The sequence below is a fragment of the Molossus molossus genome, unplaced genomic scaffold, assembly GCF_014108415.1.
Source record: "Molossus molossus isolate mMolMol1 unplaced genomic scaffold, mMolMol1.p scaffold_m16_p_1, whole genome shotgun sequence".
Classification (NCBI taxonomy): domain Eukaryota; kingdom Metazoa; phylum Chordata; class Mammalia; order Chiroptera; family Molossidae; genus Molossus; species Molossus molossus.
This window is the reverse complement of record NW_023425344.1, coordinates 243,447,783-243,464,612: the sequence shown is the minus strand read 5'-3', so window position 1 is coordinate 243,464,612 and position 16,830 is coordinate 243,447,783. Positions and strand designations below refer to the sequence as shown.

At 53.5% G+C, this 16,830-nt stretch overlaps 1 protein-coding gene across 1 annotated transcript; it reads right to left on the bottom strand.

Annotated features, from left to right (window-relative positions):
- Positions 1–1,619: 1,619 nt before the first annotated feature.
- OTUB2 (OTU deubiquitinase, ubiquitin aldehyde binding 2) lies at positions 1,620–16,055 on the bottom strand. The gene is made up of 6 exons (XM_036246591.1): positions 15,933–16,055; positions 9,507–9,602; positions 6,053–6,171; positions 5,832–5,916; positions 5,089–5,283; positions 1,620–4,526 (listed from the first exon to the last, which is right to left on the bottom strand). The coding sequence occupies exons 1-6, from the start codon at positions 15,933–15,935 to the stop codon at positions 4,317–4,319; spliced, it is 708 nt and encodes a 235-aa protein (XP_036102484.1). The 5' UTR covers positions 15,936–16,055; the 3' UTR covers positions 1,620–4,316.
- Between the last annotated feature and the right edge of the window lie 775 nt (positions 16,056–16,830).

Genomic DNA, 16,830 nt, shown 5'->3' with positions numbered 1-16,830 from the left:
CCCTCGGCCTGATTGCCTTTCCCATCCTTGAGCACTGCTTTGTGTTCTCTAGGTCCCTGAGCCCCCGAGAGAGGGCGAAGTGCCTGCTGTGGGCTCCCAGAGCACCGTGCGTGCCGTCTTCACTGGACTTGCCACACTCGTTATCTTTGCTGAGCTTGAGAGCAGAGGCTTCTTTACTACCCCTTGCAGCCAGGGAGGCGTAAATGTGCTGAGGGAACCGGCGACCTCCTGGTGCCGCCCCAGCTTCCTCAGTCGGTCTGGATGAGTAGCCACAATGGCTGCAATCATAGGAGAAGCACCCATTTCTGTACAGTTAAGTCTGGGCTTCTAAACAGCTCTTCCTTTGGCCTCGTTGGCAGAATGGCAGCAGTATTCCCTCAGCCCCTTTGGGTAGTTGGTCTAGACTCAGGTTCAGGCATCACTGTGTTGACCAAGTACCAGGCGCCGTTAGGCAGTTAGCAACTTTATCATTTAGTCTCCATCAGGTCCCTGAGACATGTCTGAGTATCACTTTTTTGAGAAAGCGGACACTGGTTAGGACTCGCTCAGGAGCACCCAGCAGCCGGGTGGGTGGTGGAGCTGGGATCGGAACGCTGCGTATTTCCTTGTGGGCCCAGAGCACGTTCAAGACACCGGGACGCTGCGTATTTCCTTGTGGGCCCAGAGCACGTTGAAGACACTGCTTTGGTCGCAAAGGCCAGCAGTGCTGCCCTAGGACATCTCCCCAGTGTCATCGGGAGAATGCAGAAGAAAACAGCCCTGGTCTGTGAGGTCAGCTCCCGAGTGGCAACTGTCAGAGGATCATTTTCCAAATGATATATGGAGATTTGGGCGGGGGGGTGGGGCGCAAGGTCCCTTAGCAGTGGTTGAGCCACGAGAGGTCCGTGGCCACTTGTCACAGGCCAAACAGATCCACTATGACTATTGACATCCTGCCCTTACCCTCTGATGGCAAATTCTTTTTTTTCCCCGGTCACCATTTATTCCCCCTATACCCTCCCCAAGCAGTTCTGCTCTCTGACCTGATGAGGTGACACTTGGGTGACACCTCCAGCCCAAGGGCAGGACTTCCTGAGTATCTGGATCTTCCACTGGACAAGGAGCCCCTCCCCCCCAAGTCTGCTCACACTTATAAGCCCCACAGGTACCAAATACTAAGAAACCAGGACAAACGTTGTTATGGAAACCATTTTAATGCTAGGAAATGTTTCACCAATTCCCTGGGGAAACTTTAGGGCCTGGCCCACATCCCATAGGACCTAGGGCCCCTGCACAGCCACTCAGAGCCCCAGCCTCGCCCCCATTTCTGCTGTGTGGGGATGTATTTGGTTCTTAGACCACGGTTTGGGAAGCCACAGGGCCACTGGCAAGGTGACAGGTTCCCCTGTCTTGCAGTGGCCTGCTGCTGCCCTTGGGAAGGGTAGACAACTCACTATATGCCAGGTCTGGAGTTGCTTACACACGCAACCTCGTTCCACTTGTGATGTGTGAGTATTGTCTCCATTTCACTAATGGGATCGGGGCTCAGGGAGTGAAGTTTCTTGGGCCAAGGTCACATAGCTAGTGAGTGACGAAACTGAGACTCAAACCCAGACTGCCTCTCGAGCCCCTTTGTGCTTGAAACTGGAACCAGGTCAAAAGCAAGGACAGTTTGTTCTTGTTGCTATTCCCACAGCTTCCCAAAGTTTCCTTTGGAAAGAAAGTAATACATATGTGATTATAAAAAAACTCAAACGTTCCTTCCAGCTTTTGTTCTACAAAGAGATCGCTTCACGGGGTGGGGTGGAGAATTACCCAGAAGAGTGACTGTTAGCATGACTGGCTGCTGCAGACAAAGGAACTTCCACAGGTGACTGATGGATTTGAACAAATCACAGACTGTCCCTGACTTACGACTCTGACTTCGCGATAGCACAGAAGTGGTAATGCATTCCATACTTTGCATTTTGAGTCTTGATCTTTTCCTGGGCTAGCCGCGCGAGGTGGGATCCTCCAGTGATGCTGGGCAGCGGCGGTGGTGGCCCCAGGTCAGCCACGAGTTCACGAGGGCAGACCACCGATGCCCGCAGTGGACTGTCGCCAGCACTTTTTGATGACTGCATTTGTTTTCTCATCCCATCATCTCTACAGAATACCCATCTATGCCTCCTGCTTCTGGTGAGAAGAGGAGGAAGGCGATTCTTGAGATGAAACTCAAAATAACTGCTCAACTGTACTGAGTGTTCTGAGTAAATGTAAGTTAGGCTAGGCCAACGCTGACGTCCAGCAGGCTACGTGTATTAAATGCATTTTCGACTTAAAATTTTTATGTTCAACTCATGAAGGGTGTATTGGGACAGAATTCTATCTTAAGGCAAGTAGCATCTGTACTTAAAGTTCCACTGAATTCTGCCACTCCTTTTTCTCCACAGCGCTTTCCCTTAGAGAAAATAACGTGGCCTGCCTCTCGGGCATTCTGATCTAAAGTGATAGGCTCTCTCCAGGGAAGGGTCTCAGGAGCGCTGGAGGGCCCTCGGGCCTGGACGCGCATCCTAGGCAAGTCTCAGCATTGCTCCAGCTGGTCTGCCAAAGGAAAACCTGCTTTTGTGAATGCCACACAAGCCACGAATGCAGAGATGTGGCAGCCAGCGCTACTCATGCTGTGCTTAGAGCCTGGCCAGGGGCTCGGGCCCGTCTCTCCACCGGCAGAGCAGCCATGTGTTCACACCCTCAGTTTGGAAATGGGGATGCTGATACTCAACCATATAACACTGCCCTCACCCCTCCAGTGTACTGCCACAGAGCCCAGCACTCTACGCAGAACAGGGTGAGACTCTGAGACACTGAGCCAGTTCAGAGATCAGGCTCAGATTTATATCCCTGTTGGAAATGACATAATCACTTAGCTTGAGCCCCTGGGTTCAAATTCTAGCCAGTGGCGGATGGGAACCTGAGTCCCCGCCTGGAATTAGAGCACCCTGACATCTGCCTTTGCAAAGACAGATCCAGATCCAGCTCTGATGTTTGTGTACCAGGACTTGGAGCAGTCTGCTCCCCGTCCCTGTGCATCATCTGGCCGCATCATCTGGCCGGCAGCAGATTTGCACTGTAGCACCAACAGAGTCTAGTTAATCCCTGCAGAATGGAACCTGTGAGAAGAAGGCCTTTGATTAAGGAAGTAACCCTGGGGCAGTTCCACACCCCCTGCATTCTCCACTTCCTCCCGCAGTGCGAGAGAACTGTTAGCGGCGCCCTAGACCAGCCAGGGCTCTTGGAGGCCCCGAGGCAGCAAGGTGAGGTTATTAAGGGGCACGTCCAGGTAGATGAATGAGGAGGCTGCCAGCCAGGGCTCTTGACTCCTAGGCAGTTTCCGTAACAGAAGTCTGCCCACCGCCAGTTTCTTCGGCTTGCCCCGTTCTTTCCCACCCAACCTCACCAGCCCATAACCGGAGCAGAGGTGGGAAAGGGGAGAAAAGGCAGGAGACAACCTTGCAAAACGTGTCTGTTCTGTTCAGCCAGAGTCTGCGGCGCATGTGCCGTGTCTCCACCTGGCTGGGTGTCTAGATTCTACTTCCAGGATACGTCGGGGATGAACAGACAGCTTCCAGGTCCTAGACCCAAATTTTTCTCGAGCCACTGTCCAAGTGGGGCTGGCGGCAGAACCCTGAAGGGCCAGGCAGGCAGTCCTGGCCCTGAGGTAGAGGGGCCCCAACAACTTGAACTTCATGCTGAAGACCCCTTTCTAGACTTTTCCTTCTTAAGGTAGGGTAAGAAAACACTCGCATCATGGATGTCTAGAAGCACACCAAAGCCTTCACATTCAAGTCGGCCTCAGCTGGCCAACGCTTCATTCAGCCATCCGCCAAAGTCCAGTCCAGCTGACTGGGCCGGATTCTTTTTCACAGAACGGGTAAGTCAGATGCCCTGAGCTTCTCCTCCCTCAGAGGCACTGCCCATGGTCGGAAGAAACCGGAGGGCCCTGGCTTTTGTACACAGTGGAATGTCAGCACTGGCAGAAGCTCCTCCGGAGGAAGCAGCAGGTCCAGAGGGGGGAGGTGCCCTGCCCGAGGTCTCAGGGAACTGGGAGGGGAGCCAGAGGCGCTGGCTTCCTAGCTCCAAGTTAAAAAGCATTTGATTCTCCATGAAAATAAATACTAAAATATTGCCAAGTTACCACAGTCCATAATTGGTAGGCCTCATTCCCAGTGACTTTGCCTAGAAGGCTGTGTTTTCTGTTTTCTAACTACAGTCTAAATCGCTTAAAAAATGGAAAAGCCGTAATGTTCCACTCAGAATGCAGTCCCGTTAGGTGACAGGCTCCACTTCATGGCCTAAAATTAATCACGTTTATCGGCTGCATAAAGGATGTTGTAGTGGGATGTTTTATAGAGCAGGTACACGGAAGGGATGGCAGCCTCGGGGAACACGTGGTGGTTCAGGGCCGTGTCCATCTCGTCCACGTACTCCACCTGCAGGGCGATGTTCAGTGCCTGAGATAGGGCCGTGATCTGGATGTGGTCACACTCCATGGCCATGGGCTCCACTTCCTGCGAAGGCCAAAATGAAAAGAAAAAACAAAACTCAGTTTAGGAAGGAAGCCTAGCAGAGGACAAGGGAGAAGTCAGCCCTGGCTTTTGTGCCGATCGGTGGGAGCGTGCCTGCCACTGAGCTCCTGCTGGTTGCTGCCGTGCGGGAAGAAGGCCTGGGAGCTGGCTCCTGCAGTTCTTCCAGAGAAATCCAGATTTTCATATGGGATTGCCCAGGGTTTAAATGTTGGCAACTCTTTCAGGTTCATAACATACATCAAAAACAGAACACGTCTTGGGGCAAATGTGACTCTGGTAGCTACTCCTTAATTATGTCCACAGTCTAGTCCACAGCCCTGTTTCTCAGACGGGAAATCTGAGGCCCAGAGGTGTGAGTGACGTGTCCAAAGCCACTCCCACTCCTTCAGCAGCTCCAGTAGGAGGCTGCTGCTGGCTGGCTAATCTGTGCTCTTTGAATTGCAAATGCAGAGTGACACCCAAGTCCCTGGCTAGGGATGCTGGTGCTAGAGTCTAAGGAGAGGGAGGAGAACAGGCCCAGGGCGGGGCTGACCCGAGGACCTACATGAGTGCAGAAGTCTTTGATGTCCATCTCCTCATCGATGAAGTGTCGGAAGAAGTCTGCACGGTTCCTGATGAACGCTGAGGTGAGCAGGCGCAAGAACTGCACGATTCTGTCGGAGGAGCTCTGGTCGTTGAACACCTTCAGCAGGCTGGACACTGTGCCGTCCTTCTCCACCAGCTCCACCACACTGTAGAACTAGACCCCGCTGCGTCAGCCAGGACGGCACAGGCCAGACCCGCCTCCTCCCCGGGGCTCCCTCCACTGCGCCTCACTCTCAGTCCTCAAGTCAAGGTCCCGAAATCAATCAGTCTGCGATCGCACCCAAGCTAAGTAATGACTGACTGAGCCGGGAGTTGACTTAGCCGGAGTCAAGTCTAGCGAACAGCAATTGGGGTCTCCCTCCATCATTATCGGGTTGGATTCTTATTGAGAAATCCAGAACTGAGAGCCCCCCTCAACCCACCCACCCACTTCACTCATGGGGTCAGGGGAGAGGGTGGAGAGGAAATGGGGGGAAGGAGGCTGGGGGGGAAGTTTCAGGCCTGAAAGCTACCCTAAGGAGGTACCTCCTCCCCCCCACATCCCCGCTAGCAGGAGGCAACCTCCATCCTTCCCCAGTTGGGAGGAGAAGTGGGGTACAACCACAGAGCCATGGGCTATGAGGGGCTCCGGCCAGTGCCCGTCTGTCTGCCCTGCCAGCGTGGAAGGACCTGGCCCCTCAGCCATCCAGCAGGTTAACTCACAGCGTTAAAGAAGTTGCGGAACTTGTGCTCCTCAAAGCCAGCACTCAGGAGGTCATTTGGGGTCTGCAGCACATGTTCTTTGAACCTAAAGGGGTAGAGAGATGTTTACCAGGACATACAGGAAGTGCTGCTGTCAACTGTCACCCCCTCTCACCAGCTGTCCTGCGGTACAATGAGAACATAGCCTCAGGGCCAGGGAGCCCGCCCTCTGCCCCACTCACTTGAGGATCTCTCTGCTCTTCCCCAGCAGAGATTCCAGGTAGGAATATCCCAGGGCCCGGTAGAAGCAGTTCCCATCCCCCTTGGTCTTGCGGATCGCGGTGAACCTTTTGCTGAGCTCCTGTGGGGAAACGGAGATGTGGACATCTGCAGCAACACCCCATCCTGCCGTTTCCTGCCCAGGCTCCCACTTCCCCCAGGTAACAGGGCTGCCTCTCCTCAGACTGCCTGCCCCTCACAGTCCCTCATTCATCCCACAAGTATGGCATGCACCTGCAGGCTAGCAGGGACGGGGAAGACCAGGCAGGAGGACGGGGGGGAGGGGGGACACAGGGGAGGGGTGTGCCTTGGAGTAATGGCATCTACGGAAGAGGGGCGAGAGGGTTGTGTGTGTGAGCAGAGGCAGAGTGGGGTTTGGCGTGGCTGCCAGGTGGGCCAGGGGGCCGCGGAGCCGGCGGGAGGGGCCTCCTCAGGCATATGAAGCAGTCTGGCCCGACCTTTAGACATTCCTCCAAAGGCATGGTCCTCCCCATGCCACCCCTCTTTTTGTCCCTATGAAATGGCCTGGAGTCCCCTCTGCTGTCTCAGGAAGCTACGGTTTTAACAGCAGAGATGGCTTTCAACAGGTCGCAGAGTCCCTTCTCACCATAGGCCAGCCGGCAGGGAAGGACCAGAGAGAGCTCCAGGGACACGAGAGTCCTGCTGCCCAGCCCTTGCTCCTGCCCGGGAAGTGCGCCCTGCGGCGGCAGGAGACAGTCCTGCCAGTGCGCAGAGAGAAGCAGGCGCCTGCCCCAGAGACCGCTCTGAGCTGTCCCTGCTCCCTTCTGGCAAACTCGGCTTTTGCGGCCTCGCTGGAGTGGGCTTTCCCTCCAGAGCGGTTAAGGGTGCGGCTTATGCCATCAGGCTGCCTGGTCCGAATCCCAGCTTGTTCATGCACGAGCTGTAGGACCACGGGCCTGGCACTGAACTTCTGTGCCTCAGTCCCCTCGGCCGTAAACGTGGACAGTAAAAGTACTGACCTTCGATGTTGTAATGAGGCTTCAGTAAGAAAACAAAGCACTTAGGATAGCACCTAGCTTAAAAAAGTATTTTTGTGTGTGCAACTAAAAGGATTTCTCACTGAAGATGGCGGGTACGTAAACGCGGTATCGTGTCCTCCCACAAGCACATCAAAGTTACAACTAAACTACAGAACAACCATCATTCAAAGGCGCCTGAAATCAAGCTGAATGGCAGTCCTACAACTACGGAATTAAAGAAGCTGCATCGAGACTGGTAGGAGGGCGGAGGGGACGGGCTGGTCCCACACCCACGTGTGGTGGATAAAAATCAGGAGGACACCTCGGCTGGGAAGGTCCCCCCTGAGGACTGAGGGGTCCCCATCCCACACCAGGCCCCAGCTCAGGGTCCCAGTGCCAGGAAGAGAAACCCCATCACTTCTGGCTGGAAAACCAGCGGGAACTGAGGCTCAGGGAGGCTGAGGCGGCTGGAGCCCGAGGCAGCTCCTTAAAGGGCCCACACACGGACTTGTCGGACTCACTCCCTCTAAGCTTGGAGGGGAGGCAGCTCGAGGGGCACCAGAGACACCCAGGGAAGAACTGAGCTGTTTGGCACTAGAGCGAGGGCTGGAGAGGGGGCTTTCTCCAGGACAAACGTGCTGTCAGAGGCCTTTGTTCCTTTGGTGAGCCCTTCCCTGGGGTGGCAGACAGCAGCCATACCTGGGACTCCAGCAACCTGGCTCACACTGGTAGCCCCGCCCTGGTGTTTCCCTGAGGCCCCGCCCCACCCAACTTTCAAGCCCACCCAAGCTGTTGCCACTTGCTTAACCATAGGATTGGCCTGTCTTGGATCCTGCTTCAGGTTTTCCTAAATTCTTTCAAACAAGCAGCATCTGGTCTTAACTAGCCCCATACCTCTTGTTAAGTAATACATAGAAACAAACACAGGGAGGCAGCCAAAATGAGGAGACAAAGAAACAGGTCCCAAATGCAAGAACAGAACAAAAGAACTAAGAACAGAAAAAGAACGAAGCAAAATAAAGATAAGCAACCTAACAGATGCTGAGTTCAAAATACTGCTTATAAGGATGCTCAATGAACTCAGTGAGAACCTCAGTAAACGTAGTGAGGGCCTCAAGAGCATAAAAAAGGACCAGTCATGAAGGATATACAGTCAGAAATGAAGGAGGCACTAACTGAAATAAAGAATAATTTACACAGATTCAATAGTAGAGTAGGTAAAGCCAAGAAGCAAACCATCGATTTGAAATATAAGGAAGAATAAAACACCCAATCAGAACAGCAAAAAGAAAAAAGAATCCAAAAAAATGAGGATAGTGTAAGGAGCCTATGGGACAACTTCAAGCGTGCCAACATTTGCATCTTTGGGGTGCCAGAAGGAGAAGAGAGAGAACAAGAAATCGAAACCCTATTTGAAACAATAATGGCAGAAAACTTCCCTAACTTGGTGAAGGAAACAGACATACAAGTCCAGGAAGCACAGAGAGTCCCAAACAAGATGAACCCCAAGAGGCCCACACCAAGACATATCATCATCAAAATGCAAAAGGTTCAAGACAAAGAGAGAATCTTAAAAGCAGCAAGAGAAAAGCAGTTAGTTACCTACAAAGGCGACCCCATAAGACTGTCAGCTGATTTCTCAAAAGAAACTTTGCAGGCCAGAATGGAGTGACAAGAAATACTCAGAGTGATGAAAAGCAACAACCTACAACCCACATTACTCTATCCTGCAAAGCTGTCATTTAGAATCAATGGCCATATAAAGAGTTTCCCAGACAAGAAAAAGCTAAAGGAGTTCATCACCACCAAACCATTATTATATGAAATGATGAAGGGTCTTTTTGAAGAAAAAGATAAAATATATGAACAAACAAAATGGCAATGAATACATATCTATCGACAATGGAATCTACAAACAAAATGAACAGGCAGAACAGAAACATTCTCATAGATACAGATAACTTTTTGTTGGTTGCCAGATGGAAGGGGGGTTGGGGGAATGGGTGAAAAAGGTGAAGGGATTAAGAAGTACAAATTCATTGCTAGACTGACAAACCTCAAAGGGAAAGGGGTTTTGGGGGTGGTGGTGGGAAGAAATAAATCAAAGAACTTATATGCATAACCAATGGACACAGAAAACAGTGTGGGGAAAGGCAGGAGAGGGGTGGGAGTGGGGAGGAGGGGGTCAATGGGGGAAAAATGAGGAACATCTGTAATACATTCAACAATAAAGATAAGTTTTTAAAAAATAAAATAAAATAAAAGGATTTCTCACTAAGGCAAATGCCCAACATCAAAATATTCTGGGAGCCCTTTCATTTTCCCAGGAACCTGGTCCAAATGCTAAGCCTTTTTGCCTTCAAAGTGGCACCGTCCCCTCTACTACTAACTGCAGCCTGTCTAATCTAGCATCCTCTCCTCCCAACCCTCTCCTCACCTGGATTTTCCTCTGGTAAATCCTGTTTTCAGGATGATCCCGGAGAATTGATAGAATGTCACATTTTTCTGATATTAGGTTGAAAGCTGTTTCACTCTGAAAGACAAAGAAGTCAATTTCAAAAGTAACTGATGAGACTTCACCAAGTTCAAGGCCTCTGAACTTAGTACCTGACACAATGACTGTCACCTTCCCACAACAGGTGCATGTGACAACGTGACCAGGATCCTACATGCCATGTCCCCTGGACCGGGAGTCAGGTGGGCCCCACCATGGAGCGGTACCATCTTGTAAGTGCTGAACACATTCATCTGGTAGAGTATAATGCCCCAAACCCAGTGATCCTTCATGCTGGAGTATATGTTCCTTTGCCTTCTCTGTCCTTCTTGTCTCACTCATTCTTCTTTTAGTCATCCAACAACTCCTGAACATCCAGCCTGCCCCAAGCACATGCTAGGAATGCAGAGGTGATAACATCGGCCAGATGCACCACCCACTGGTGAGCATTCACACTGCAGCCCAGCTGAGAGTCTAGGTCAATCCCAACCCAGAGATTAGCCTCCTGACCCAGTGTCCGCGCCTCTCTGGCAGGGAGCAGGTGATGACAGCCGAAAGCTCCAGAGCCAGGCTGAGTGAGGGAGACGTCTCTGTTCTAATAGCCAGCTCCCTGCGGGCCGTGTCTCTGCCTAAGGCTCTTCCTGCCCAGACTCAGGGCTCAGACGAGTGGGAGATGCACCCCTGCTTCCAATGCACCCCGGGAACAGCCCCGATTTCAGCACAAAAATAATGTAAGAGGAATTGGTATTAAAGCCACTGGTGGGTAACAGGCCGGTGTGGCTCACTGGTTGAGCATCGACCCAAGCACCAAGAGGTTGCCAGTTCGATTCCCAGTCAGGGCACACGCCCAGGCTGTGGGCCCATCCCCAGTGGGGGGCATGCAGGAGGCGGCCAATCAATGTTCTCTCTCATCAATGTTTCCATCTCCCTCTTCCTCCCTCTCCCTTTGTCTCTCTCTAAAATCAATAAAGAAAACAACAAAAATAAAAAAGTAAAATAAAATAAGTGGCCTGGTACCTGGGCACAACCCAAGGAGACAGTGCTTATGTCACAGTTCACAGCTGAAAAGTTGATGTTAATTGGGAGTTATGTCGACGGAAACCCCGTTTTCCATCCATGTACTGCCATCATCTTTGACAGAGCCTCCACCCACAGGAGCCTTTGCAGGGCGGCCTCTCAGCCCTGACTGACACTGACTTACCCGAGACCACCACGCTCACGGAGAGCCTTTGACGCTACAAAGCCCTCTCCATCTGCACAGATGTGTCTGGGTTTTTGATGACTAGATTTCTGTAGAGCTTACCACCAGAAGCTCTAAGTGACTTCTAGGGTTACCCCTGTCTCCACATCAGACAGACTTCTATCTGACAATGAGCTTCTTTGGCCCCAATTCCTGCGCCCAGCATCCAGGACAGAGAGGCACTACAATTAGGAAGGGGCATTTCTGGGGGGCCTGGATGCCCCCTCCCATCAAAGTGTCCAAAGCCACATGGGCCTTCTTTGGCACAGGACAACTTGTCAAACCCTCTGAGACCTTCCATTCGCCTGGCTGACGCCCCAGGGCCGATCCCAGGCTTGGAACAGAGCTGGGGATACGCTGTTTCTTGAATGAATTTGAATGAAAGCCACCTCCTCCTGCACCCTCTCACCCTCCACGGAACGAATCCCTCTGGCCCCGACAGCCCCTCAGCAGCCAGGCCTTGGCTCACACCTCTACCTATAGCCCCCCACCCCTACCCCCAACATACCGTCAGTGCACCTGTAAGCATCCTCCAGCCAGGCTCTGAGGTGCTGGCAGGCTCTCATGGGTCCACCCTGGGCCCCAGCGGGCAATGCCAGCCCTCGGCCAGCCCAACCGCCTCTGAGGTTGTTCTGCAGAGCAGCCCTGGGCAGTGAGTCAGCCTTGTTAACCAGGCCCAGCCGCCCTGAAGCCACAGCCCATGGCGTGGCCAGAGCCTCCAGCTACCGACCCCTTCACGTAGAGGCCAGAGCCTGCAGGCTCACCCACCAGCAAGGCAAGACCAGAACCGGGCCAAACTCCCTCCCAGAAGGTACTCGTCACTTCCAGAGGCTCGAGGGGGCCCTGGCCTTGCCTGCCTGGGGCTGGGGTCCCCAGAGTGGGTTGGTTCAGAGGCTGGAAGAAAATGCCCTTTCAAAGGTCTACTTTAGGGTGCGATGTATAATATACAAATATGTAGAATGATCAAAACATTTTTACTGACGTGACTAATCAAAAATGTTTGGAGGCAAAGATTTAGGAACGCCTTAGAGCCCGGAATTAGTTTCCTATTGCTGCTGTAACAAATTAGCAGACTCGGGAACCGAAAACAACATGGACTACCGTCATCCTGTTTCCTGGAGGCTCGGGGAGAACCTGTTTACTTACCTTTTTCAGTCTCTAGAGGCCGCTGCATTCCTTGGCTCATGATCCCTTCCCTTCATCCTCAGGGCTCCTTCTCACTCTGACCCTCCTGCCTTCCCCCTTATGAGACCCTTTCGATGACCTGCTTGGGCCCACCTGGGTAATTCAGGGTATCTGCCCTTTTCAAGAGCCTTAACTTCATCACACCTGCAAAGTCCCCGTTGCCATGTGCGGTACCCTATGCACAGGTTCGGGGGCTGAGGATGTGGACATCTTTGGGGAGCTATTACTCAGCCCACCATCCAAGTGCCCCTTCTCTGCTATTCAGCTCAGAAAATAGGGAAGACCTTGCACTTGGGTCCCCATATGCCTTGGGTCACAGTTACTGGCTGGCCTTGCAGAGACCCTAAACTAGACACTGGCCCCTCTCATTTAATGCCTGAACTGGTACAACTTGTCTCCGGCTCTGACCTCTCCTTGGAGATCTGGTCTCAAACAGCCACCAGCCACTGGCATGTCTGACCAGCATCCCCAAGTTACTGTGCCCCTAACTGCTCTCTCACTCCACCCCTGCCTCCTCTCCCAGGTGCCCCCAACTCCCCCGAAGGCCCCTCCAGCCAGCAGAGCTCACGCCAAAGGCCCAGGAGTCCTCCTCCCCCATGAGCTCTGCTCCTGGGTCTACCTTGAGCTGCCATTATCTCCTTTGCCCCAGAAGCTGCAACAGGGTCCCCAACGGACTCCTGGCTTCCACTCCTGCCCCACCCCAACCATCTGACACAGCTGCAGGGCAGGCTGTTCAACGGTAAACCGGGTGACAGCACACCCTTTCTAATCCCCTCCCATGGCTTCTCTTACTGAGGAAAAGACTCAGCTTTGGGAGGACAGCCTCCCAGGTCCTACGCCTTCTGGCCTTGCTCATCTCACTCTGCCGCCGCCCCGGCCACGACGACCCTCTGTGTTCCTCCAACAAGGCACACGCATTCCTACCTCCGAGCATCTGCACCTGCTGTGCCTGCTGCCGCAGTGCTGCTCCGCCTCCATGTGACTCGGGGGACGTCACCTGGCAGAGGCCTTCCCTGACCACCCACTCTAAAGCTGCTGCTTCTCCAACCCTACTGCCTTGTTTCATCTCTTTAGAGCATTTTCTGATGTGTAGGTTCCCTCATTTACTTGCATACTGTCTGTCTCCCTGCACAAGAATGGCAACTCCATAAGGTCAGGGACTCTGCCTGCCTGTCATGACTAGGCCCCCAGTGCCTGGCACCAGGAGTGCTCCCAACCGCACGCTGAGTGGATGACAGCGAATGGATGAGCCGGTCTCAGACTCCAGCTTGATCTCCCTCCAGCCCTGTGTCCACCACACTGCCAGAGATCATTGAAGTCAACCTTCTCTTACTTGTCAAAAGTATGTCACGGTTCTTCCCATTAGCAGAATAAATAAAATCCAGCCCTTGGCACAGTGTGTGCAGCTCCCATGACACATTCGGACCCCACCTACTTTTCCAGACTCCGCTCTCCCCCCAGCTCCCTCACCCACACAGACCACTATCCTTTCCTAGAATACCCCATTCTCAACCATACTTCCAGGCCTTCAAGAATACTGCCCCCCCCCCCGCCTAGAATGTATTCTTCCCGTGGCCCCTCCTGAAGGATACATGCTTCAACACCCAGTCCAGAGCCCTCCTTGGTGAAGCCTTGCCAACACTCCCCACCCCTCAGAGGGCACTGGCTTCCCGCTGTGCTCCCAAAGCCCTGGGTCAGACCTCAGAGGCCATGGCCTGTAGCTCAGGAATTGCTTGTGTCCAGTTATGTCTTGACCAATAGGCATTTAGGTCCCAAGAGAGGGCAGGCCCCTGGTCTTTCTCATCAGTGCCCAGCATGGAGCCTAACTAGATGCCTACTGGGATCTTGTTTGACAAGTAAAAGAAGAAAGTCACAGAAAGGCTCTGATTTTCTGTTCACTACTGATACCCATTCGTTTACCTAACATTAAATGCACTTTGAGTGAGCATGAGACCCCTCACTACCTACAGCCCAACCAGTGGCAGCCCCAGGCCCGGTCCTCATTCTGGCCCGTCTTCCCAGGAGATTTTGTCTTCTACCTGAGACCATTCCTCAGTCTTAGCCCATGACTTCGAAATGGGAAAGGAAAGAAGACGCTGTATTTTCCAAAGACACTCTCCTCTGCCCTCCACACACATTCATCACCGTTCACACCATGCAGCCTAGGGTCCATGGTGCTTAGCAAACAGTAGGTGCTCAATAAATGCTGAGTGAATGGAAGAAAACAGCCTCTGCCCTCCCATGATTTGGGAGGCTTGGGTGCCTTGGAGACATCCTACTTAGTGGGTTGATCACTTCATCCCTCTCTAAGGCACACAGCCTCCCGGTGATGGTGACTGTGATGGGGTGAGGGTGTGATGCTTTTGACCCTGCCTAATCTCTAGTTTCGTGTCTCATGAGTCCAGGGCAGACCACGGGGTGGGGTCAGAGGCCTCACTGTGCAGCACAAAGGCCACTGTCCCTGCTGTTTTCTCAGCTACCCAGTGCTGGCAAGAAAGCATGCCAGCCTCTAGCTTTAGATGGCTGAACCCATTATTACCCCATCTCAGGCCACTCCCCAGTGGATGATGCAGAAACACCTGGGCCCCCTTCCAGGAGCAGCAGAGCCAGGTAAACCCTTGGGCACTGGGTAGGAGCAGGAAGCTGGTGCTGCCAGAGGCCCCAGAGACCTCAGCCACACCCCAGCAGCAAGCTGGTTTGTCCAGGACAGCTCTGGTTCAGATGACCTGGCTACTCATGCCACACCCTGAACGTGCTGGGCCATGACCAGGCTTTGACCCATGACCCTCCCCAGCAGCATCCGGCAGTGGTGACCCATTTCCATGCCCAGACATGGGAGGGAGGAGGCCAAGGCACCTGTGCACACCTATTTCCAGGACCCTGTTAGCACTGGAAAAGCCACATCCCCTCATGTGGTTCTCACAGCGGAGACATTGTATAGATGAGCAAAATGGTGCTAGGGGGAGGAATGACAATCAAAGCCTCTTGGCTTCCCAAAGGGTGGAGGTGAGATGTGAACTCAGGCTGTGTAACCCCAAGCCACCACAGGGGCCCCTCTACAGGATCCCTGGAACAGGGGGCTCAGGGTGAAGGGTTTCAGGCAGTCAGCATACTCAGTCCCCTGCAGGCTGCCTGACCCCCTCCCCCAAACCAGGATGGTGCACTGATGGAACATAAAGAGCACTGGACTGAGTCGGGATCCACCACAGTCCCAGTCCTGTTCCTCTCTGGGCCTCAGTTTTCCCGCCTGTGAAGCCCCAGGTTTGGCTCAGCTCCGCAGGTCTCTGAGGCCCTTTCTGCTCAGACAGGACTCTGAACTGGGGTCTAGTTTTTGCTCTGCCCTAACTCCTAAATCACGTGCCTCACAACTTGGGGCCGCCTCTCCACATGAGTCCTAACTCCAAACACCTTCTCCTGACGTGCGGGACCGAGAGAGTGCTTAGTGGTCCGGCCACCCTGTACCCCTAGATCCACTCGTGGGCCTCGGGGGTGTCTGATGATGAGCTGCCAACTCAGGGGGTTACTTAACAAAGAGGGAGCAACCCTTAGCCCTGGGGCCTCCTCCAGACCTGGTTCCCGTCGAGGGCACCAACCTTGCGCCATCTGGGCGGCACCCTCGGGGACACCTGAGACTAACACGCCCGGGGGTGAGGGGCATGGGGGCCGGGCTGGGTCCCCTTAGCTGTACGTCCTTGGGGGACGGTGGGATGCGTCCCGGGCCCTGCAGGGCCTTACGAGGAAGGGCAGGGACCCCTAGCACCCGTCCCGACTCAGTATTCCCGGGGCTCCGAGCGCCACGGGCCCCGCTGGAAGCTGAGCCTCGCGCCGACCCCCGACCCGCGAGTGCACATGCGCCTCGGCGGCGACCCCGCCGACCCCGCCGACCGCGCCGACCGCGCCCACTCCCCGCTCCCCCTTCCCCGCCTCCCTCCTCGCCCACTGACCATAGTGACCAGAGCTGTCGGGCCAGGTCCCGCCCCAGCGAGGAGCGATCCTGGGCGGGAGGGCGCCACGGGAGCCACTGGCTGGCTCCGCTGCTGGTTCGGGCCGCGGGGATCTCGAGGGCGTGTGGGAGCGTGGAGGCGAATGCACCCGACCGCTCCGCAAACCAGAGGTGAGACCTCCACTGTGTCCCAGCGAGACACACGCTCTGCGATTGACGTCTGAGGCGGGCAATCAGAGACCGGGGCATAACACGTCACAGAAAGTGGGTGGGACTTCACGCGCCTTCAGCCTATGCTTTAGGGTCCATTTGACAGGGTAACGCCCCCTTTTAAAGACGCAGAAAGCTTTTAACTAACGAAAGAGTTAGTACAATCCAGAAAGAGAGGTCCCCGTTTGTAAGGGCTGAAAGGTTTTTGACCAAAACTGCAAGTTGAGGTCTTCTGAAAGATTCACTGGCTCTCACTAATTCATAAACAAGGACATGTAAGGATAGTTTGCTCAGGATACAGAACAGGCACTTAGGGAACACATGTCCAGAACATTAACTTCCTGCCCTTGTGTAGCTTCTAAATAATAATTTATCCCCTTCCAACTCAGGAATCAGAAGGTTGCCAGGCACCCAATTAATGTTCCTTGAATAAATGAATTTCCAGGATCGATGATTCTGGGCCTCTGGAACTGTATGGCTATATATGAGGCACAGACCGTAAACCAGGTTTGGTGACTCACCTGGCATACAAGCTCATTATTACTAAACATCAAACAGAGGACTATGTTTTATTCAAAAATTTAGTCACCAGCTCTTGACCCCTGGAGAAGGTGCTAATATTAGGTGGGGGAGAGAAGGTTTGTGGGGAAGGGGACTGCAGTACACTGTATGCATCCTTTTTACAAGTA

Excerpts from the sequence above, each read along its gene's own strand:
- OTUB2 (XM_036246591.1), bottom strand. Across the intron at positions 5,917-6,052 it reads AAGAGCAGAGAGATCCTCAA|GTTCAAAGAACATGTGCTGC; the intron begins GTGAGTGGGGCA and ends CTACCCCTTTAG. Across the intron at positions 5,284-5,831 it reads TCCGCAACTTCTTTAACGCT|TTCTACAGTGTGGTGGAGCT; the intron begins GTGAGTTAACCT and ends AGCGGGGTCTAG.